Source organism: Pongo abelii, chromosome 17, assembly GCF_028885655.2.
Source record: "Pongo abelii isolate AG06213 chromosome 17, NHGRI_mPonAbe1-v2.0_pri, whole genome shotgun sequence".
Taxonomy (NCBI): domain Eukaryota; kingdom Metazoa; phylum Chordata; class Mammalia; order Primates; family Hominidae; genus Pongo; species Pongo abelii.
In genome coordinates this window covers 26,313,887-26,337,280 of record NC_072002.2, presented here as the reverse complement: position 1 = coordinate 26,337,280, position 23,394 = coordinate 26,313,887, and the positions used below count along the sequence as shown (strand labels likewise).

General features: G+C 48.1%; 1 protein-coding gene across 9 annotated transcripts in view; it reads left to right on the top strand.

The window, feature by feature from the left end:
• Positions 1 to 10,051: 10,051 nt before the first annotated feature.
• The window catches only part of MTCL1 (microtubule crosslinking factor 1), a 138,279-nt gene continuing 124,936 nt past the window's right edge, over positions 10,052 to 23,394 (top strand). For 7 of the 9 annotated variants that reach the window (XM_054537664.2, XM_063716846.1, XM_024235854.3 and 4 more), the window contains exons 1-2: positions 10,052 to 11,133; positions 21,481 to 21,705. In XM_054537664.2, coding sequence (XP_054393639.1) covers positions 10,081 to 11,133; positions 21,481 to 21,705 — 1,278 coding nt within the window. In that variant the 5' untranslated portion in view covers positions 10,052 to 10,080. Of the gene's footprint in view, positions 11,134 to 12,025; positions 12,557 to 16,434; positions 17,265 to 21,480; positions 21,706 to 23,394 lie in introns of those variants that run through there. The other 2 variants (XM_024235858.3, XM_024235857.3) reach the window with 2 other exon arrangements.

Below are 23,394 nucleotides of genomic sequence, written 5' to 3'. Positions count from 1 at the left end.
ACTGGGTTCAGGGAGCTTCTGGATCGCTGAACTCGTGGAGGTTCCTGGAGGCTGGTATGCCCATGGAAGCTCCATGTCGCTTTCCCCATACTTCACCCTATGCATCTTTTCTTCTGTGTCCTTTGTAATATCCTTTATAACAGTAAACATGTTTCCCTGGGTTCTGTGAGCTGCTCCAGTGAATCAATCAAAGCCAAGGAGAGGGTCATGGGAATTCTGATTTATAGCCAGATTGGAAGCACAAGTCACAGCCTGGGGCTTTTGATGAGCATCAGAAGTATGGTGGGTGGCCTTATGGGGCTGGGGCCTCAACTTGTGTAATCTGAGGCCATCTCTAGGTAGACAGTGTCAGAACTGAATTGAACTAGAGGACACCCAGCTGATGTCCACTGCAGAATTAATTGCTTGTTTGCTGGGGAAAAATTCCTGCACATCTGGCATCAGAATTGTGTTGTGAGGGTACAGTGGGAGACAACTGAGTTTGTTTTTTTGACTCACCAGCATTTGTTATATTAATTCCATCATATTAACCTTCCTAATTATGCTTTTCTATGAAAATTAGTTAACATCCTTCGAGTATATTTTGTCTGAGAATGAACAGAGGTGATGATATGGTTTGGATGTTTCGTCCCCTCCAAATCTCACATTAAATGGTGACCTCCAATGTTGGAAGCGGGCCTGGCGGGAGGTGTTTGGATCATGGGGGTGGATTCTTCATGAGTGGCTTGGCACCATCCCCTTGGTGATGAGTGAGTTCTCACTCTGAGTTCACATGAGATCTGGTTATTTAGAAGTGTGTGGCACCTCCCCCAACCCTTGTTCCCATTCTCACCACGTGGTGCCTGTTCCCTGCCCCCTTAAACCATGACTGGAAGCTCCCTGAGGCCCTCCCCAGAAGCAGATGCTGGAGCCCGGCTGGCGCAGCCTGCAGAACCATTAGCCAATTGAACCTCTCATCTTTAGAAATTACTTAGCCTCAGGTATTTCTTTATGGTGACACAAAAATGGCTGAACACAGGTGACCTACAGTTTATTGTGAATAATCCCATACTGATAATTATTAGGTTGGTGCAAAAGCAATTGTGGTTTTTGCCATTAAAAGTAATGTAAAAAGGGGTGAGGCACGGTGGCTCACACCTGTAATCCCAGCACTTTGGGAGGCTGAGGGGGGGTGGATCACCTGAGGTCAGGAGTTTGAGACCAGCCTGGCCAACATGGAGAAACCCCGTCTCTACTAAAAATACAAAAAATTAGCCAGGCATGGTGGCGTGCGCCTGTGATCCCAGCTACTCAGGAGGCTGAGGCAGGAGAATCACTTGAACCCAGGAGGAGGAGGATGCAGTGAGCCAATATCATGACACTGCACTCCAGCCTGGGTGACAAGAGCGAAACTCCATTTCAAAAAAAAAAGGAATGTAAAAAGTAATAAAAATAGCACTTTTAAGTCAACCTTAACTCTCAGATTCATAAAGCTGGGAATAATATTAAAGCTTATTTTAATTCAACTCCTTAATTTTATAGACAAGGCCTCTAAGGCCCAGGAAGACTGAGCCTATTTTGTGCAAGGTCACTAAACAAATCATTGTGTCCAGGCATAGAACCCACATTGTTCTATCTCTTCATTGGTAAAGTATGCCTGACAATAATTTTACACAGGAATAATACTTAAAATGTTTATTTCATAAGCACTGTTATTTGCTGCTATGGAACCTTCTGTAAATCCATGGTTCTATTTTTGCTTTCCATGTAAACATACCCTTATTTTGTATGTAAAGATGAGCTTAGAGTTGGGCTGGAAAGCCAGACTTCCTTCCAGACAGCAGGAGGAAATGGGAACTGGCATCCTCTATTTCAAATCTCTACTGTGCTGCGACAGGTAATAATGTTGCCAGATGCCAGGGGTTCAGGCCAGGTCCGGTTGTCACCGTAGAGAAAGCCAATCACTGAGACGATGAGTATTGCTGGGGAAGAAAGGCTTTAATGCAGGTGATGTCAGCTGGGACATGGGAGACCAGTCTCAAATCTATCTCCCTAACTAACTAAAGTTAGGGGTTTATATAGCAGGGGGTTAGGGAGAGGTAAACAAGAGGAATTGGTCAACAGGCAGCAGGTGCATCTCATGACTGGATGCCATCATCTGAAAAGTTTCAGTTCCCTGATACTATTTTGGAGGCCTGATAGTTGGTTTCCCGAGAAAGAAACTCAGACAAAACAAATGTAAGTTCCTCAGGCTTCAGTTCTATGGGAAAATCAAGCCCGGTTCAGCAACTCTGTAGGTAGAGAAATCAGCAATGGTGAATTATAATAAGAGCAAACATGGTGAGATGTAGAATGTTCTCAATTAACCCGTTAATTTCTCTTAAATTTTTTGGAAACACATGCTGCTGACCAGGAAAGGTAGAGAACTTTGATTAGTTTTCCTTACATAACAACGTATTTTCCCTGTGCAACAAGCTTAGAATCCCACGATAATTTTTGAAAGTTTAGCAGTTATGTTTTAAGAGAAAAAGAGTTCAAATGTTCAATTTCAAGACAATATGCCAAAAGGTTGCAAACATGTAGCAAACATGCCAAAAGGTTGTATAAGGGCATTCTGCCTCCCCTGATGAAAGAAGATTCTTAGAACCACCTGGAGGCTGTTTTAAATTATACACACACCCATAACCGTGGGGCTGACCATTCCAAAATAGATTCTATTTTATCCCAGTGGGGAAGGGTGCCATCCCAAAAGCCACCACAAGGCGGCACCCTCCAGGACATCGCGGCTCTCCCTGGGCGGGAGCTGTCTCTTTCTCAACCCTGCCAGCCCCAGAGCCCCACCTGCTTTTTTTTTTTTTTTTTTTTTTTTTTTTACAAATGCCATTTAATTTCTTGAAATGAGAATCACTACTTGTGGTTGTCACTCCCCTAACCATATATTTTAAAAAACTGATATACTTCTCTAACGGTAATACAAAAAAGAAATAATAAGAAAGCAACTTATAACAAAATAATTTCTATTTCAATATATAAAGCTTAGGTACATATATAATACAAAATATATAATAAAGTAGTCAGATGCTCTACATAGAAGCAACTGCTAAAACATGGACAAATACAGGTGGGTTCTATTCATGACTCCAATCCCTTGAGTGGCACTGCCTCAATGAAATGATCAAAGATAAAAAATGCATTGAAAATCTCCAAATAAAATGCAGTCTTTATATTATTTTTATTTTTTTTTGTTTTGTTTTGAGACAGACTCTCCCTGTGTCACCCAGTGCAGTGGTGCGATCTCAGCTCACTGCAACCTCCACCTCCTGGGTTCAAGTGATTCTCCTGCCTCACCCTCCCGAGTAGCTGGAATTACAGGCATGTGCCACCACGTCTGGCTAATTTGTTGTATTTTCAGTAGAGATGGGGTTTCACTATGTTGGGAAGGCTGGTCTCAAACCCCTGACCTCAAATGATCCTCTGCCCTCGGCCTCCCAAAGTGCTGGGATTACAGGCGTGAGCCACTGTGCCCAGCCCAGTCTTGATTTCTATTGTGGTTTCATTCCTAAAAAAAAATTCAGGTGATATTAAAACAACCCTAAAAACATACTGCTTTAGTATACATATATCAAAACAACACGGTGCACTCTGTCAATGTAATTATGATTTGTCAATTAATAGTTATATTAATTTTTAAAAAGTTTTAAAAGCTTAAAAAATACTGCTTTATATGTAAAAGTATTGTGTTTATGTGTAAAACATGTACTTCTAGCCTTAGATAATGATAAACAGATTTTTTTATCCACGTGAATGTTTCAGGGGACACTTCGAAGTCCTGTAGTAGGAGAGATGACTCTTTTTTTTTTTCCTTTTCTGAGATGGAGTCTCACTCCATTGCCCAGGCTGGAGTGCAGTGGCGAGATCTTAGCTCACTGCAACCTCTGCCTCCTGGGTTCAAGCGATTCTCCCACCTCAGCCTCCCAAGTAGCTGGGATTACAGGCACATGCCACCATGCCCGGCTAATTTTTGTATTTTTAGTAGAGACAGGGTTTCATCATGTTGGCCAGGCTGGTCTCAAACTCCTGGACTCAAGTGATCCACCACCTCAGCCACCTAAAGTGCTAGGATTACAAGTGTGAGCCACCTCATCCCGCCTGGGATGACCCTTTTCTGGGTACACTGCAACATGTCTAGCCACCCTGACTACTCCCCTGCCCTCACTTAAATGCCAGTAGTCCCCTCCAATCCAGTTGTTGTGACAACAGAAAACACCCCAATATACGTCTAGAATGCTCCCTGTGGGTGCTTCCACCCCCATGAAGAACCACTGGTCAGGAGGGAAAGGGCCTCCTTACACCTTCACCTCTCTACTTCCTCTGGTTCTCATGTCACAGGGAGACTCCCCTGTTCTCCCAGCAGACTCTAGAGCACGCCTTAGGTTGGGACTCTCTAGTTCAGGTTTAAGTGAGCAAATATCCATCACCCAGCATCTCACATGCATAGAGGTGGGTCATCCAGCACAGTATTGGAAGGAGTTTTGAACAGAAATAGGAAGAACGCAAATGACAAGCCATGTGACACTTGGACCTGTGTAGAAACACTAACACATGTGCCTGTGGTCCCAGCTACTTGGCAAGCTGAGGTGGGAGGATCACTGGAGCCCAGGATTTGGAGTCTGCAGTGAGCTGTGATTGCACACTCTGCTCCAGCCTGGGTGACCAAGCAAAACCTTGTCTTTTTTTAAAAAAAAAAAAAAAAAAAAAAAAGAAGGAAGACAGAAAAAAGAAACACTAACACAGTGTTTTTCAATGGGAAGTAAGATAATTACTTGCATCAAAAGTATTTGTTAAAAATACAGCCTTCTGGCTGGGCGTAGTGGCTCACACCTGTAATCCCAGCACTTTGGGACTCCGAGGCAGGCGGATCTTTTGAGGTCAGGAGTTTGAGACCAGCCTGCCCAACATGGTGAAACCCCGTCTCTACTGAAAATACAAAAAATTAGCTGGGTGTGGTGGCAGATACCTGTAATCTCAGCTACTCAGGAGCTAAGGCAGAAGAGTCGCTTGAGTCCAGGAGGCAGAGGTTGCAGTGAGCCAAGATCACGCCACTGCACTTTAGCCTGGGCAACAGAACAAGATTCCACCTCAAAATAATAATAATAGTAATAACAATAATAAAAATACAGTTTTCCAGGCTCATATCTCTTAAATCAGATCCCTGGGGATGTGGCCAGATAATTTGCATTTTTGACAGTCTCACCAGGAGATTTTAATGTCCTCAAGGTTTAAGAACCTCTTAAGTTATTGTCATTGTCACCATCAACACCATGCACAGCTGCCAATGTGGCCATGAAGCCTTTTTCAGGTCCCATGTGGCATTCTGGCAATCACCCCTGCAAAGAGAGCTGGGAGGTCCCCACAGACCCCAGTGTTGGATGCAGACTTCAGCTTCAACCTTGGCAGGTGGTGGGGAGGCGGAGGGATCAGGCATTATTAGGTTGTCTCTTTTTAAAGGTAACTTTCTTGCAGTGCCCAAAAAGCCACTCACTCTGAAAAATTCCCTCTTCTTTCCGTTCTTTTCAAAGAGGATGATTTCATGATTTCTCATGACTTCAACCAGGAATGCTTTCATATTTTAAATGTGCCTTTCTGTTAAAATAAGGGGAAAAACTGGAAGATACATATATGCCTGGGTTTGGACAATGTATTAAAGGTATAGAAATTCTGCATATAATTCTGCCTGGGAGTATAGAGTGAAGTATGGTCCTGAGTAAGTCACATTTTTTTTTTTGTCTATGAGTCAAACCAAGTAAAAAAAGAATTCATTTCTCTTTATATAACTGTATAGACACAGAACAGATTTCTAACTCTCTGAGTGAGAGTTTGGAATCTGAGTGAAAAATCTGGTTTGCTCATATTTTAAGAGTTTTGAAGATTATTTCACTGGTGTTAAATAATGGTGATGATCTTGAAGATTATTTCACTGGTATTAAATGATGATGATGACATTGATAATAATACCTTACCCAAGGCCACACAGACAGCAAATGACTTGGGCAGGATTTGAACCCAGATTTACCTGGTGTCAAAGCCTCAGGTCTTGTCACCATACCACACCGTTCTTGGACAAAGAGGTTGTGAACACGGCCACACAAACATTACTCATCACACCACTGCTGCACGCAGCTCCCCAGGACGGTACTTGGGCCTCTGCAGAGGAATGAGATGATGGGGCCCTGGGCCTTGTGCCAGCATTTACAATCCAGGGTTGCAATGCAGGGAATCAGCCACAGTGAAGCAACCCAGAGATCTGCAAGCACAGGAAGGCACTACCACCCTTGACACGAGGCAGTGGAGGACAAAAAGCTACCAGGAGGAGCAGTCCATCCAGTGATGGCTGGAACCTCAGAAATCCACTCCTCATGGAGACCCAGCCATTGCCAGAGAAGCCGCCTGCGGCAGAGAGAGTAAGAAATAACCTGGTTTCTTCCTTCTGGGTCCACTCCCATCTCCTGACGGCACCTGCACTGGCCAAACCCAATCAGCAAACCCGGCGGCCTGGAAACCCACGCTTCCACTCACATCAGAGTAGCAGAAGGGCAAGACTGGATCTGAGGGCACACAGATGAAAACAGGCACGCCCATGCTGGGTTTTGTCATTTCACAGAATAAGCACTTTACGGTTCCCTTAAATAGTAAATCCCCTATTACCTTTAGATTAATTTGATTTAACAGAAAAAGAATTTAAAGTCAAGTATTTCCTTTCTTTGCTCCCTCATTCCCTTCCTCCCTTCCCTTCCCTTCCTTCCCTCCCTCCCTCCTTCCCTCCCTTCCTTCCTTCTTTCCTTCCTTCCCATTTTTTTGAGACAGGGTTTCACTCCCATCACCCAGGCTGGAGTGCAGTGGCGTGATCATGGCTCACTGCAACCTTCCCTCCTGGGCTTGAGGGAGCCTCCTGCCTCAGCCTCCCAAGTAGCTGGAACTACAGGTGTAGGCCACCATGCCCAGCTTATTTTTGTATTTTTGTTTTTTTTGGTAGAGACAGGATTTTGCCATGTCGCCCAGGCTGATCTCAAACTCCTGAGCTCAAGCTATCTGCCCACCTTGGCCGCCCAAAATGCTGGGATTACAGGCGTGAGCCACCACGCCTGGGCCATTTTTTTTTTTTTGAGTGACTTTTAAAAACATCTATTATGCAAGCAGATATCTCTTTATACCTGTAACTCACTGAATACTGGAAAACAAAGAAAGCATTATTGGCCGGGCTGGGTGGTGCATGCCTGTAGTCCCAGCTACTTGGGAGGCTGAGGTGAGAGGATGGCTTAAGCCCAGGAAGTTTGACTTCAGTCTGGGCAACATAGCAAGACCCCATCTCTTAAAAAAAAAAGGAAGAAAAAAAAAAAGGGAAAGCATTGATTGAATACTTCCTTACAAAGGGCTAGTAGTCCCATTTGCCAGGCTAATAATAAGTAATAAGGAGGATGAATTTTATCTGACTTATTACCTGAAAGAAAGAGAAGCTGGCTGCAAATCCTATAGTCATCAAGCTACTGTCTTTAGAAGACTAACGTATTGAAACTTTTTTGGGGGGCCCTTTCGTTGAGTGTATATGGTATGAGAAGCTGGCAAGCTTGTGCTGAGAGTCCTGGCCATAATTCTTCGGAAATGTGAGGGTGTGGGAGTCTTCAGGGCCTCTGGAGGAAGTTCTAGGCAGAGGTCAGCTGTGCTCTGGCCCGACCGCGGGCCCCCTCCCACGGAAGGGGAGAGCTAGAGCGCCCTCTGTGGACAGCAGGCCCGGCGCGCGCGGTGGCCAACACCTCCCAAGCCTTTCGAGGTGTGCCGTCATCCACGCCCACCGTGGAGCCAACAGTGTCCTTCTCCCAACGCTGGAGAAACGGCTAGGGCATTAGCCTCAAAGGAGATTAAGGAATTGGATTTCGTAGAGATTGGATTTCGTGCGTGCTGTCTCACATTCAGAGGCATTCTCAGAAAAACGACTCACAAAGACCACAACAGCAGCAGAGCAGGCGAGGTCTCAGTGCCCCCAGAGCTCAGCCAGGGCGAGGCAGGACGACTTCGGGGCAGGGCTCTCCTGACTTACAGGATTACAAAAAAAGGGTTCATCCTGCATTTTTTGAAGGAGATGGCTAAGTAAGGTAAATCTGTGGTTAAGACCACAGACTTTGGAGTCGATTTTTTCCTCCTATTTTTGCGAGTCGGCCCCCTCTTCTCTGTCTCTGCTCCCACGGCCCCCTCACCGCGCATACTGCCACAGCCGCTGGCAGCTCCCGTGGCCCACCTCCCTCTCCTCCAGGTTGCTGCCCCCGGGATCTTTCTGAGCACATCAGATCATCTTGCTCAGAATACCCCGTGGCAACCGCCTCTAGGATAATGCCCAACGGCCTTGGTAGGATATTTGGTGCCAGACACCCTCCAGTCTCCCCTCTAATCCCTAACCTACCTGTCTCCCCGCCTAGGGCCCCTGCTCTCTGCAGGCTCTACTGTGTCCTGGGCCCTCAGCTGAGACCAACCCGTCCTTCCAGGAAAATGCAAGCCTCACCAGGCGGGGTTACGCTCCCGCCCTCCACCTTGTAATTATTACCTGACCTGGCCTCCTGCAACGCCGGGGCTGGAGGACAGACTGGCCCTTATTCCTATGGGCACTGGCCAACATCCAACGCCTGGGACATAAACTGCACCCAATGGTATGTGAACTGTACTTCACAGTTTGCACGGTGTGTTCTGGTATTTGCCAAATCTTCACACACACTCAGGTGGCAGTACGTTTTAATGATACAGACGAGGGAACTGGGGCTCAGAAAGGTCTAGTGCCTAGCGCATGGGAGACTCAAGTGGTAGAACCGGTGGCCGGGCTCCGGGCTCTCCGAGCGGAAAGCCTGCAGGACTCGGAATCCTGAGGACCTGGGTTTAAACCCGCTCAGCTAGGGACTAGGTGAGGCATCGCAGGCAAGTGACTTAACCTCCCAGCGCCGGTGCCCTAGTCTTCACCGAAGACAGCAATTCCAATCCGGGACTGTGGTGAGGCTTAAATAAAACACTGCTCAGTAAGCGGCCAGCAGGCCTGGCTCGCAGCCGGAACTATAAATGTGAGTTCCCTTTCTGACCCCCAGCTTGGCGAGGGCTCCTCCTGTTTGAGCAGCAGCTCCTCCTCTTCTGAGCTCCCGAGGCCACGGGGGTGCCAACTGTGGAGCGCCCGCCGTGCCGTTTTGACGCGAGAGCTGCGTCGGGTACCAGCGATCCTTACAGGAGCTCGGGGACCAGGGGCACAGCTTGGAGAGGACAGCGAGGGAGGTGACGGGCCTCGGGGAGGCGGGTGGCGGATGGAGAGGCATGAGGAGGGCGTTGTCAGCCGTGGCACACGCCTTCCCCAAGTGGCCGGTGCCGCCCCTTGCCCCCACTTCACCTCCGCCTCTTCCCTTCCTCCCTAGCTCCTGGCAGCGTCTCTAGGGCCTCAAAAAGCAAGGAGGGTCCCTCGGCGGCGAGGCCCCATGGACCCAGCCTGCGCCTGCTCCCAAGGGCGCGCAGGCCCCGCCCCGCCCCTGCCGGGCGCCCTCGCCCCGGGGAGCGCAAGCCCCGCCCCTTCCCTCGCCCCTCCCCCGCACGGCGCCGGCTGGCTGGAGGCGGGGCATGCGCACGGGCCTTGGGCGAGGGCGCTGGGCGGCGGGGAGGTAGGGCGCGCGCGTGCGGCTTCTCTCAGCCGGGAGCGGCGGGGGCGGGCACGGGCAGCAGCGGGCCGGCGGTGGGCGGGGAGCGGGACACGGGAGACGGGCGCGCGCCGGGAGCGCAGCCGCGGCACCGGTGACCGCGAGCCCGGAGCGCGAGGTCCGGGGATGCGAGCGGCCGGGAGCCGCCGCGCTGCTGAGCCGGGAGAACTCGATCCGCGGTGACCTCAAGGGGCGAGCGCGGCGGCAGTGAGCCCCGCGGGAATCCTCGGGGCCGGGGTGCGGGGGGCGGAGACGGCGGGAGCGCGGGGCGCAGCCCGGGCGGGGCTGGGACAGTGATGAGCGAGCGCGCGGGGAGGCTGCACGCCGCCGCCGCCGCCGTCCGGAGCATCTGCCGCCTGAGCTGCTGCCCGCGGACCCGGCCATGGAGACGCTGAACGGCCCCGCGGGCGGAGGTGCCCCGGACGCGAAGCTGCAGCCGCCCGGCCAGCACCACCGCCACCACCACCTCCACCCGGTGGCCGAGAGGCGGCGGCTGCACCGTGCGCCCTCGCCCGCCAGACCCTTCCTCAAGGACCTGCACGCCCGGCCCGCCGCGCCCGGCCCGGCCGTCCCCTCCTCGGGCCGAGGCCCGGCGCCCGCCGCCCCGCGCTCGCCCAACCTCGCGGGCAAAGCGCCGCCCTCGCCGGGGTCCCTGGCCGCGCCCGGCCGCCTCTCTCGGCGCAGTGGCGGCGTCCCGGGCGCGAAGGACAAGCCCCCGCCGGGCGCCGGGGCCAGAGCGGCGGGCGGTGCCAAGGCTACCCTGGGAAGCAGGAGGGCGGCGCGCGTGGCGCCCGCGGAGCCGCTGTCCCGGGCTGGGAAGCCTCCCGGAGCCGAGCCGCCGTCTGCCGCTGCCAAGGGCCGCAAAGCCAAGCGCGGCTCCCGGGCGCCACCCGCCCGCACCATCGGCCCCCCGACCCCGGCCGCCCGGATCCCTGCCGTGACCCTCGCGGTGACCTCGGTGGCCGGGTCCCCGGCCCGCTGCTCGCGCATCAGCCACACGGACAGCAGCTCCGACCTCTCTGACTGCCCCTCCGAACCCCTGTCCGACGAGCAGCGCCTGCTCCCTGCCGCCAGCAGCGACGCCGAATCCGGCACGGGCTCCAGCGACCGTGAACCCCCACGAGGAGCGCCGACGCCGAGCCCCGCAGCCCGGGGAGCGCCGCCGGGCAGCCCAGAGCCCCCAGCGCTCCTCGCCGCGCCTCTCGCCGCGGGCGCCTGTACCGGGGGCCGGAGCATCCCGGGCGGGGTTTCGGGGGGTTTCGCGGGGCCCGGCGTGGCGGAGGATGTCCGGGGGCGCTCGCCGCCAGAGCGACCAGTCCCCGGGACCCCCAAGGAGCCCAGCCTGGGCGAGCAGCCTCGGCTCGTGCCAGCGGCGGAGGAAGAAGAGCTGCTGCGAGAGATGGAGGAGCTGCGCTCGGAGAACGACTATCTCAAGGTGAGCCGCGCCTCGGCCGCAGGTGTCCCGGGGCGCCCCGGGAGGGCCTGGCTGCGGCGGGGACCCGCCAACCCCTCCTTCCCGGGCCTGTCCAGCACCTTCTCCCTTCTGCCTTCCACGGTCCTACCCCCGCATTGTCAGGCACTGGGAACTTAAGCCCAAACTTCTGGAAGGAGAAGCAAGACCTGTGGGTCCCCGCCAGTTCGCAACCCACTTCTTTTTTCTCGCGTCTAGAACTCTTGCGTCTCTTCGCTGATACTTTTACTTTTGTTGACCTGTTGAGGCAGAGGAGGCTGTAATCGTTTTGGAGACATCAGCCGACGCCCCCATCCCCGCTCAGAACGTGCCAGCCTCACCTGTAGGAACAGGTGATCCTTCGCCAGGGAGTTCTAGCCCGGCCACGTGCGGGCGTGGCTGTTCAGGACAATGCCACTGGGGGGCCCCTGGTACGGACCCGCTTGCCCCTTCTCCTGCAATTACAGAAAGAGCTGGGGACTCTCACGGTCTCCTGGGCTCCGACATCCCGGGTAGAGGGGGCCGCGCCGTTTTCGGTGAGCAAGCTGAAGCTCAGTAGAGGTCCTTGGAGTGTGGCCCGGGTTGAAGAGCAACGGTGTTGCGCGGGCCAGTCCTTTGTAAGCATCCACGAGCCGGCTTTCTGTGTCAGGAGAGGCCACGCCAGCACTTTCCAAGGAATCGCGGCGCCTGCTTGCACTCTCTGGGTATTTTCCGGCAGGGCCTGCGGGCAGTGGCCTCTTAGTCGCCTTAGCACTGGGTGCTTAATTCGGCTCCATCTTTTCTCCACGGAGGGGGCCTGGCGCTGCAGACGGGGTTCCCGGGGTCAGGACGATCCAGGTGACTTGAGAGAAAATAAGGGGAGTTGTATTGATAGCAATTGTTTTATTTATTGTAATCTTAAGGTTAGTAAACAACTCCAGTGGCATAAATCTGTGTATCTGTTAAGTCTTAATGAGCAGCCAACCAAACCCAGAGGTGTGGCCCTGCATCTTCGGTGGGTTATGTGATTTGAGCTGTTTTCTCAGCAGATGATGAGCTAACCAATACGGGCCCAGTTTTTGGCTAGTGGGATTGAGGATTGGGCTTTAAGGTGAATGGTGGTGAAGTCTGCAGTTCACACGGAAATCAGAGCACATTAACTGCTGGGTGATCTCAAGCCTAAATTTCTTATGGAGCTGCTCCAACCAACTGAGCCTTGTGGTTATTTTACTTTGTGCAAGAAGTAACAGTGAGGCAGAGAAAGAGAGGTGATAAAAGAAAGATTGGGACTTAAAGCAAGATGTTTCAGATAGTATGTTTGCTTTTGTCACTTACTCTTAGGTAACAGACAACAGAGTGAAGTTCAAAGGCAACTATGTTGCGGGTGACTCCATCATGAAAGCAGCTCTTTTGTAAATCTTCGACAAATGTAAGCTCCCTGAGGGTGACCAAGATATCTTGTTGTTTTTGTATCCCTGGCTCTTAGCATAACCCCAGACTTACTTTCTGATTGAATGGTGTTTATCCAAATGACTGCTATGCAAGGGAAAATTGTATTTCTTTAAAGAAGTTTCTCGTTACAGCTTTGATCTTAAGGTAGGCTATCCATCATTTTGAAGTTCATTCTTTGTGCAACTGGTTATTTGTTTTATTTTTCCCCAATGAATGAAATGTGTCTGAGCCTGGAGTCTGATATAGTGTATTTTATATTTCACTGTATCTTCCCAACAGCATAGGGTGGTGGTGGTATCATGATCATAACTATTATTTCACAGATGGAGATGCTGAGAACCTAAAACAGAAATGACTTGGCCAAGGTCATAGAGTGAGTAAGTGGTGGCACCTGCGTTTCCCCAGAGCCTCTGCCCATTTTACTGCACCTGGATGCAGCCCTGTTTCCAGCGAGGCTGCTTTCCTCCGAGCACACTGCTTCTGAGTTGTTTTCGTAGCTCAAAATGTTCCTTGTGGTGAGCTTTTCTAGGGGCCCTCTGTTTTCTTTTCAGGTGAGAGGGCCGTCATGCCCGTCTCTCCACTAGCCTGTGTACGAATGGTCACATAAATCCCACTGCCAGTGTTTCAATTGTGGGGACTGTTCAGTTGCCATTTACCGTGGAGAAGGTGTCACTTGCATCCGTTTACTCTGCCTGAGCCCACCTCCCCACTGTTCCTCCGACAGCAGGGGAGAGAAGAGGGTTCTGAAGGAGGCTAGCAAACCAGATGATTGCGTGTATGCATGTGAGGTACTCGCTTGGCCACTCAGAAGCTTAAATGACGATAGTTCAATTCGGGAAAGAAACGCAAGGATCCTAATGGACTTTTCTACAGGTCATGGAGCCTGCCCACCTGTGCAAAATTGGGCCCAGAGCTTCAGGGACCCCCTGGGGCAGAGGCAGTAGTCATGCCTTTGCAGTGGTGGTTAGCGTGTGCCCTTTATAAATCAAAATTTCTCTTTTTGTTATTTTCAGGGGTACTTTTTTTCTGTTTTTTGTGGTTTTTTTTTTTTTTTTTGAAGGGACGGCCTTGCTCCGTGGCCCAGGCTGGAGTGCAGCGGCATGATCATAGCTCACTACAACCTTGAACCCGTGGGCTCAAGTGATCTTCCTGCCTCATCCTGATAAGTAGCTGGGACCACAGGCACACACCACCAAGCTGGGCTAATTTTTAAATTTTTTATAGAGACAGGGTCTGGCTATGTTGTCCAGGCTTGTCTTGAACTCTTGGCTTCAAGTGATCCTCCCTCCTTGCCCTCCCAAAGTGCTAGGATTACAAGTTTGAGCCTCTGTGCCCCGTAGGGGTACTTTTTAAAGAGAATAGATAAAAGTACATCCTTGACCTGCTGCTTTGTTAGGGAGCTGCACAGAACTAACTCTCAGGATTAGATATAGCATCCATCTATTCCAATGTATCTGACAAGAGGCTCAGCCCACAAATTTTATGTTGCTGTGTTCTGGAGGATTCCAAGTAAGTGCTGTCATCATTGTTGTACAAGACTGTCACAGTAATGAGCAAAGCCCAGTTCAACAGAAAAATAAGTCCAGCAAAACCTTAGGAGGATGTCCTTTGGATCAGGACATTTAAGTGGAATTATTGGCTTTTAGCCAGGCTGCTGTATTTTTTATTTTATTTTATTTTATTTTTATTTATTTTTTTGTGACAGAGTCTTGCTTTGTCACCCAGGCTGGAGTGCAGTGGCGTGATCTCGGCTCACTGCACCCTCCGCCTCCCAGGTTCAAGCAGTTCTCCTGCCTCAGCCTCCCGAGTAGCTGGGATTACAAGTGCCTGCCACCATGCCCAGCTAGTTTTTGAATTTTTGGTAGAGACGGGATTTCACCATGTTGGCCAGGCTGGTCTTGAACTCCTAACTTGAGGTGATCTGCTCGCCTCGGCTTCTCAAAGTGCTGGAATTACAGGCATGAGCCACCGCGCCCGGCCTGGCCTGTATTTTTTAAAATAGTCAGTGTCAACAGAGACGCGGACACCTTGTGTTGTGCTGTAACAGAGCAAATTTGGTCGTCCCTGACTCTGCTTTCTGTTCCTTCTCCACCTTCATCAAATGGTGCCTGGGTGACTAGGTGAAAAATGCAAAATCAATCCAGGTAGCTGGCTTTTGTGTGAAAACACAGACAGAAAAGCACTCTTGTCGTCCTTTGACCTCTGATAAACTCAAATACATTTGGAAGTATTCAGAAATTCAGGTGAGCACTTCAGTTATCCAAAGGCCTGGGCTTCTCATAAAACCCAGGCACTTTCTTAATGCTGAGGACTTTGGTAAAGCGCTGCTGGTGTGTTCCTTCCCTGCCAGGCTGCCAGGACTGTGTTTTGCTCGAGTGCTCGGAGACAATCAGACAAGCCGGAGTGCTCATTGTCAACATATTAATTATGTTCTCTGTTTCCACAGGCTTAAAAGGAGGATTTAATCAGTTGGCATTTATGAGCCTATTTTGAAACTGCTTTTAGGAGCCATAACCCCACACCTCCCCCACCCCCAAATAGTGTCCTCTTGCCATGCTGACCTCCTGCAGGGTGGGTGAGGATTGGGATGGGAAGAGCTGTTTTTTTTTTGCTTTGCTTTCTCAGTTATTTCATAGGAATTATTTTTTTGTTAAAAGAAAACAAGTTGGTGCTAGATACAAGGGCATAGAAAATTGGCTTCTTGGAGAGGAATGATTTCCTAAGGGAGAGGTTGAGCTTTGGTTTTATAGGTTGCAGTGTCTCACTGCTGATCCAAGCTTACCATCCTGCTTCTCATTGGAGTTAGCCTTTTGAGTTTCAGGCCCTGACCTGGTTTGTGACATTTGGCTGCCGGGCTGCCCAGATGCCGGGCGCTCAGTGTGGCCTGGGGGTGGAGGGGCACTTGGAGAGGAGCGCAAGCAGTGCTCTGCAGCTGAGGTGTCTCAGCGCCTCCTTGCTCCCTGCCTCCTCCTCCTTTCTCTTTCAGAAGGGTTAACATGGACAGTATTCCCCATTCTTTGCTGACATTCGCTGTCCATACCCACTCTGTATTCAGCCAGTGAAAGAGTGGCTATGATCATTTTCAGTGGCAGCTAATGTAGACGAGGGCTGCAGCCACCAGCTGCTGGCTGGACCATCACCTGGTAGACAGTGGGAGTGGCCCTGCACCTCCTTAGTTACAGCTGGGACTCCTGGAGAACATTTCCCTTGTCTGGAGGGAAATGAGGTGGATTATTCGTATGTCACAAAAGACAGTAGTTTCTGTCTGCCCAGAAGATAGAATTATTGCAGCAGTAGCCAGATGACTGCTTCTACCATCCAAACTGGGTCTATTTAAAGAGGAGGTGCTAAAATAGAGATAGTTACTGATTTTGGGTATTTAAAAGAGATTAAGATTTTCATATAGTTATTAACATGATTAAGAGTTTTCATCACTTATACTAAGAAGCCATGGATTTGGTTTTTATTATATATTAATGGATAAAACTGTCCTCTTAGAGGTTTTCATCAAAACATGTAATTTTAATCTTGGTTTACTCTAGTGCACACCCGGTACCTCATTATTCCTCTAATTTGAGACACATGATAAGGCTTGATTTGTCAGCCACCAGCAAAGGGGAATAGTCGACTGGACTTCACAGTACTTCAAGATTTCGTTTTATATACAAAACTTAAAAAAGATATTTAATTAAAACTAGCTTTTCAATGAGATAATGATTTAATACTTAAGTATCCTCCAGACTTGATGTTAATTCAGTAAAAAACTATTAAGGACAGTTTTTTTCTTATTTCCGTGTTTAAAAAGACAACAGCGATTTTCCAATTTTATGTACTATCTCTAAATTACACCTGTCAGAAACATCATATGCTCTGCTTGATTTGGTTTACTTAAATTTTTAGTTGGCAGATGTCGTTAAGGTTCTGCAATACAGTTTTCTAAATTGGAGCATGCCGTCAGAAAATTAATGTTAGTTTGAAAATCACTATCCATCATGACCCTAATTCCAATAATCATAGTTTTTGCTTTCAAATGGCTGCTGCCAGCTTACATGGTTTATAATTTGCTTCTCTTTAACTTCTTTTCACTGAACCTGAAAATTACTTTTTTCTGGGCTCTCTGGGAAGAGTTGAAACACTGGCCCTGGTCCTATTGCTGCAACAGACCAATAATGGTGGAAAGCCATTTATACTTTTAGAATCTCGGTTTCCTCATTTTAAGGATGGGAGTATTAGCCAGGCATGGTGGCATGTGCTTGTAATCCCAGCTACTCAGGAGGCTGAGGGAGGAAGATCACTTGAGCCCAGGAGCTCAAAGTGGCAGTGAGCCATGGCTGCACCACTGCGCTCCAGGTTGGGTCACAGAGTGAGACCCTGTCTCTTTAAAAAAAGCGGGGAAGGGGCACGAATATCTTTGCTGCACATTGTAGTGTCTTCCTAAGAACCAGTTACCCTAATGCATATGCTTTCTGTTGTCACTTGTCAAGCTGTAAATGTTAGGCTCCTTTTTTTGGTTTACACTGATGGTAGACTTTTAAAAGTACAATTGAAGGTCTATTATTGTTTCATTTGTCCAGGTTGAAGCAAATAATTTATAGTATTTACTCGAAAGAGTGTGTGATTGAAAGCAGACAGGCCTGGGTTTGCAGTGTGGCTTCAATTTACTAGATGTGAAGCTTTGGACACAGGTAACTAGCCTCGGTTTTGTTTTTTTGTCTATAAACTGTGTAATGTGTTCCTGACAGGGTTATCGTAGGGTTAGTAATGAGGGTGAGGTGCTTAATAAACGATGACTGTTCTGTAAATTTAGATAAAATATGAATTATAAGAGCAGTGATTTAAATACATGCAGTTATGGTGCATTCGTCCACTTTTATACTTCTGTGAAACACTAGACTGGGTAATTTATAAAGAAAAAAGGGTTTAATGGACTCACAGTTCTGGGGAGGCCTCACAATCATGGTGGAAGACAAAGGAGGAGCAAAGACACATATTACATGGAGGCATGTAAGAACGTGTGCAGGGAAGCTGCCGTTTATAAAACCGTCAGATCTCTTTTGAGACTTATTCACTGTCACAAGAGCAGCACAGGAGAAACCTGCCCCCATGATTCAGCTACCTCCCACTGGGTCCCTCCCATGACACGTGAGGATTATGGGAGCTACAGTTCAAGATGAGATTTGAGTGGGGACACAGCCAAACCATGTCATGTGGTCTCTCCCGAATTTTCTTTTCTCTCTTTTTTTTTTTTTTTTTTTGAGATGGAGTCTCACTCTGTCGCCCAGGCTGGAGTCTCACTCTGTCGCCCAGGCTGGAGTCTCACTCTGTCACCCAGGCTGGAGTGCAGTGGCGCAGTTTCCGTTCACTGCAAGCTTCACCTCCCGGGTTCACGCCATTCTTCTGCCTTAGCCTCCCGAGTAGCTGGGACTACAGGCACCCGCCACCACGCCTGGCTAATTTTTTTTATTTTTAGTAGAGACGGGGTTTCACCATGTTAGCCAGGATGGTCTTGATCTCCTGACCTTGTGATCCGCCCGCCTCAGCCTCCCATAGTGCTGGGATTACAGGCGTGAGCCACCACACCCAGTCCCTAATTTTATTTTCAGTACAACTAATGTTGGTGATTATTTGTGCCAAAAAGTATTGCTATTTACGTCTGGCCTGCTCAATGATGTGGAGGTGTGGGTGCATCTAGCCCTTGAACAGTTTTCTAGCCTGTAACATCTGTATGAAAATGCAGCATTTAACATTAGGGTGGATGTGGGCTCTCCTGTTGGAAAGTCTGAAAGCTAGAGACCTTTTATACCTGGAAGCTGTATCTTGCATCTTAGGGCTATATTGCATTTTAAAAACTTTTGTCTTAGTTGCAGATAATCCCAGGCATTAATGACTTTGGCAGACTTTCTGGAAAGAAAAGCAATCACAAACCATTCTTTCCATGAACAGAATGGCCAGAGTCACTGTATATTTGTATGTATGGATATACATGTACATATACATATACATATATTGACTTAGTGTTGAACATTTAGTGATTATTGCTTGTATTGAACTGATTTGTATTAATGACTCAGTGAAACAATTACCTCTTTACTCAGAAACAAGCATTGCGATTAGGTTCTTTCTCAAAGTGTGATCCATTAGTTTCATGGATGGGGTGTGAATCAAACTTGACGTTGATTTTTGAAGATTCAGAACTAACTTCCCACTCTATCGAAAGAGTGACAACCATAAGGCTCATTTTAAAGCTTTCAGTCTGCAGTTGACCTCCTCTAGGAGTGGGTAGTGCAGGGGCACAGCTCCTATAGGGCGTCTTCAAAGCCTCAGTGATCAGGCATCAGTAACAACCTCCTGTTTGTGGAAGGTTTGCGGAAGGTTGTCAAGCACTGTCCTGAAAGAGCTGTGTTCTCTGGTCCCCTGAAGAGCCCAAACCACCCATTCTGTTTATGTGTGTTCAGCTGATCAGCTCCTATGCTCAGTCCAATAACTTCCAGTTCCAGCAGATCTTCCCACAAGGACCAGGATTTACCAGGAGAGATTTCCATGGAGGAAAAAAGAAATGAAACTTGGTTAGAGTTCACAACATTTTCAGTGTTAAGATTGATCTTTCTTAAGACACATTAGGACATCTTAATACTTTTAATATTTTCATCATTGGTATAGAAATTCTGTAGGAACACTTAGGAGCCAAGAAGAAGAACATTTTATGCATTTGACTACTGGGAAGTTGGTGAAGCTTTCTTCTTTAACATCTGTTCTCCTTGGTAGCCTGTTGAAACAGGCTCCAGATGAGTCCTGGTCAAGTGAGTAGCTCATTCTCTTGATGGGATAGTGTAGGCAGAGTGGAGAGAACCTACAGGCTGGATTGGGGGATGAGTTGCCATATCTGTGCCCTGTTCAGTAGACCATTGTGTGCAGGTAGGTTTGACTGAAGCGTCATCATCACCCCATTTTGTGCCAACCCTTATTTTTCCATAAGGATTCCCAATTTTATTTGTTGTGTTTCTTGTACTTAATTTTACCTAGGATAAACACATCTTCAGGAGATTTCTTTTTGTTCATTTTTCTTTTTGTCTGAGGCTCGGATGTTGGGCACCTTGTTCTTTATTGTTAGTCAATCGCTGGTTTTAAGAATAAATACAAGATTAGCATGAGTGGTAAGAATCCAGGAACAAACTTAATAGCAGGACGAGAATGGACAATTAGGGTGTCTAAATGTAGGAGAGATTTTTTTTTCTTGAACCTTAATATTAGTTGAATAAAGTAAATGGGAATAACTGAGTGCATGGTATTCTGGAGGCATCTGAAACTATCAATTATGAAACTAGTCAAGAAAATTCCTAGAATGTTTCCTTAATCTTCCTCCTTCCAAATTGTTCCTCCTTTAAATCTTGTGTAACACTTCAGTAGAGTGAATATCTCATACCTGCAGCTACATCTGTGGGTTTGGGAAGAAGCTTTCATCATTGGGCTGCAAGACTGGAACAAAGCAAGCGTGCAGTTGTGTCTGATGTTAGTTGCCTTTCTGACTTGGTGTTTGTAAGTGTTCACTGGCGCACCTGTGTATTCATTCAGCAATATTTATTGAGGACCTACCGTGTGCTCCATGCTGCTCCGGATGCAGAGAGGAGCAAGACAGACAAGCTTGCTCCCCTCTGAAGCTTACCTTGTTAGTGTAGGTGACAGACAGTAAGTAGGAAAAAATACCAATACTATTAGATGGTGCTCAGAGGTGGGAAGAAAATAGAGCCAGCAAGAGACTAGAGACTCAGGGGCTGATGAGGGTGGCCAGGGGAGGCTTTGCGTGACCTCAGATTATATGGTGGAATGAGCTCTGCAGAGATCTGGAGCAGGGAGTGTTTTCAGAAGTGGAAATAGCAGGTGAGGTCTTGAGGCCTGAAGAAGCAAAGGTGCGAGCAGTCTCAGACCCTGTGAGGCCAGTCATGGGCAGGGAGGGAGTGTGGCCAGGAGGCCTGGAAAGAAGGAAGCCCCTGGAGGGTTTCAGTAGGTAGTGAGGTGGTCTGATTTGCACCTTAAAAGGATCACTCTGCTGGGTGGGGGACAGACTATAGGAGGATTAGAGGGCCAGCTGGGCAGTGGGCACCTGTGTGTCTCCACTTACATCTGTGTGTGGCTCCCCTCCCCCAGGGATGGAGGCCTGGACCAGGGTGATCCATCCGGAAGGGGCACAGCTCTGGCTGAGGGCTTGGCCGAAGAATGGGAGGGGAGGGGAGCCAGGAATGACTCCTTGGGTTCTCCTGTATTCAGGGTGCATTCCTATGGACAGCAAAGAGTGGAGGTGTGGGAAATACAGGATAGGTGAATGGGAAAAAGCAGATTCAGTGTGTATTTAAAATAATGGAAAATGTCTCATTTGTGGATAGCGTCACTTAGTCAATGCTGAGATGCGTCTTGTGGAACAGAATTTTTGGGACATTTGCAGGTATGTTATAGTTCCAGGGCAATTAGCACTTGTTATCCTACTGAAGTTTATGTTCTTTGAAGGCAGGGTCCGTATGATTCATCTTAGTACCTAGATTATGCCTTAGAGATAAAGGCTTAGGTCAATGTTTGGTTTGAATCGAAAGGTTCAATTATCTGCAGAGTTGATTTTATCTGATTGTGTAGGGAGATGTAGGGAGTGCGATAAGTTCTGAGAGGCCACAATGAATAATCCAGTTTTTTAGCTTCTGGTTACATAGGATTTGAATAGATACTCAATTATATTATCTCATATGCAAATTTCCAGAGGTTCTGGTGCCTGTCACCCAGGCGTGGCCGTGAGCTGATGGGTAAGCGTGCAGGTATTCAATATTTAGTATTGAGGAGCAGGTATAAAGGAGAGACATGCCACCCTTTTTTGATGTACTTGGCTCATAAATCTTCTCTGTCTGATTTGCATAGGATGAGTTAGATGAACTCCGTGCTGAGATGGAAGAGATGAGAGACAGTTATTTAGAGGAAGATGTTTACCAGCTGCAGGAACTTCGGCGAGAACTGGACCGTGCTAATAAAAACTGCCGAATCCTGCAGTACCGTCTTCGGAAAGCCGAGCAGAAAAGCCTGAAAGTGGCTGAGACGGGTCAGGTGGATGGCGAGCTTATTCGAAGCCTGGAGCAGGACTTGAAGGTGAGTGAGAGGGGTGGTGTGTGCACCCCCCAAGGCTGCTGTGGACCGGCTGGCCACGTGCACATTGCCCTGGTGTTTTTCCCCTGCTTGTGTGTGTCTCTACAGATTGCAGCATAAACGGTCTTGGTTTGCTTTATGGCTTATAGAGTGTGTGTAGTTGTATGACTTTGACAGCCCAAGGTTTACATTTGTCATAATATGAACTTTAAAAAAATGATGATAATCTAGGCCGGGCGCGGTGGCTCACGCCTGTAATCCCAGCACTCTGGGAGGCCGAGGCAGGCGGATCACAAGGTCAGGAGATCGAGACCATCCGGGCTAACACGGTGAAACACCGTCTCCACTAAAAAATCCAAAAAATTAGCCGGGCATAGTGGCGGGCGCTTGTAGTCCCAGCTACTGGGGAGGCTGAGGCAGGAGAATGGCGTGAACCTGGGAGGCGGAGCTTGCAATGAGCTGAGATTGCACCACTGCACTCCAGCCTGGGCGACAGAGCGAGACTCCGTCTCAAAAAAACAAAAAAAAACATGATAATCTGCGATAACAAAGAATTAATAACCAGCCAATGGGTCTGACAATTGGATAGAAATTCTGCAGAAGCTCTGAAAGAGCTGAAATATTTTTTTAAAAAATCTATTGATTATCAGTGTAGTCAAAGGCCACTCTTAAAAGTTGACCACATCACTTAACTTTTTTTTATTGTTATTTAGGTTTCTAGGATGTAGAAATCCTGACATTCCTATAACTCAAGCGAGACTTGTGTAGTGAGGATCTAACGCCAGGAGAAGTAATCGCAAATTGTCTAAGGTGTCTTTGAGAACCACTGAGAGAAGTGGGAATAATGGGAAGAAATCCCAGACTTTAAGCCGTTTTCTCTCCGTGGGCAGCGAGGCCCTCGTGACCTGATTATCAAATCATTTATCTAGAGATGAATTATGCATACTGTTCTCTTTATTGCCTGAGTACTTGTGAAATCTCATCTAGCCTTTCAGTGTGATAACAGGAAAAGAACCTTTGTAATTCTACCAAAGTTATAAACGACTAACAAAATGTCATTCAGTGTGATAAAGGGTGATTTATATTTCTCTTACAAGGCCTCTTTCCTCATTTGCTTTTAGGAAGTAAACATGTTTAACCGCTTTGCTCATTCAAATGGTTTACCACACCAGAGCCACAGTACAAAATTTAAAACTTGACTACATTGAACATCTTATGCATACAGAATTTTTTTTATTATTATTTTAGAGATAGGATCTTGCTCTGTCACCCAGGCTGGAGTGCAGAGGCACTATCATAGCTCACTGTTACCTCGAACTCCTGGGCTCAAGCGATCCTCCCATCTTCACCTCTCAAGTAGCTGGGACTATAGGCATGCACCACCATGCCTGGATTATTTTTTATTTTTTTAATTTTTTTAGAGACAGGGTCTCACTGTGTTTCCCAGGCTGGTCTCAAACTCCTGACCTCAAGTGATTCTCCTTTCTTTACCTCCCAAAGTGCTGGGATTATAGGCAACTTACTTGTTTTGTTAGCAGATGGGTTCAGTATTACTTTAGCGAATAGAAATGTTTATTTGTTTATTATTATTTGAATTTCTCGCTTAAAGCATGGGAGCCTGGGCAGAATTGGCATGGTTGGTGATCATCTGTGAGGGAGGAGGGTTATCCAAAGTCGGCTTTAAAAACTATT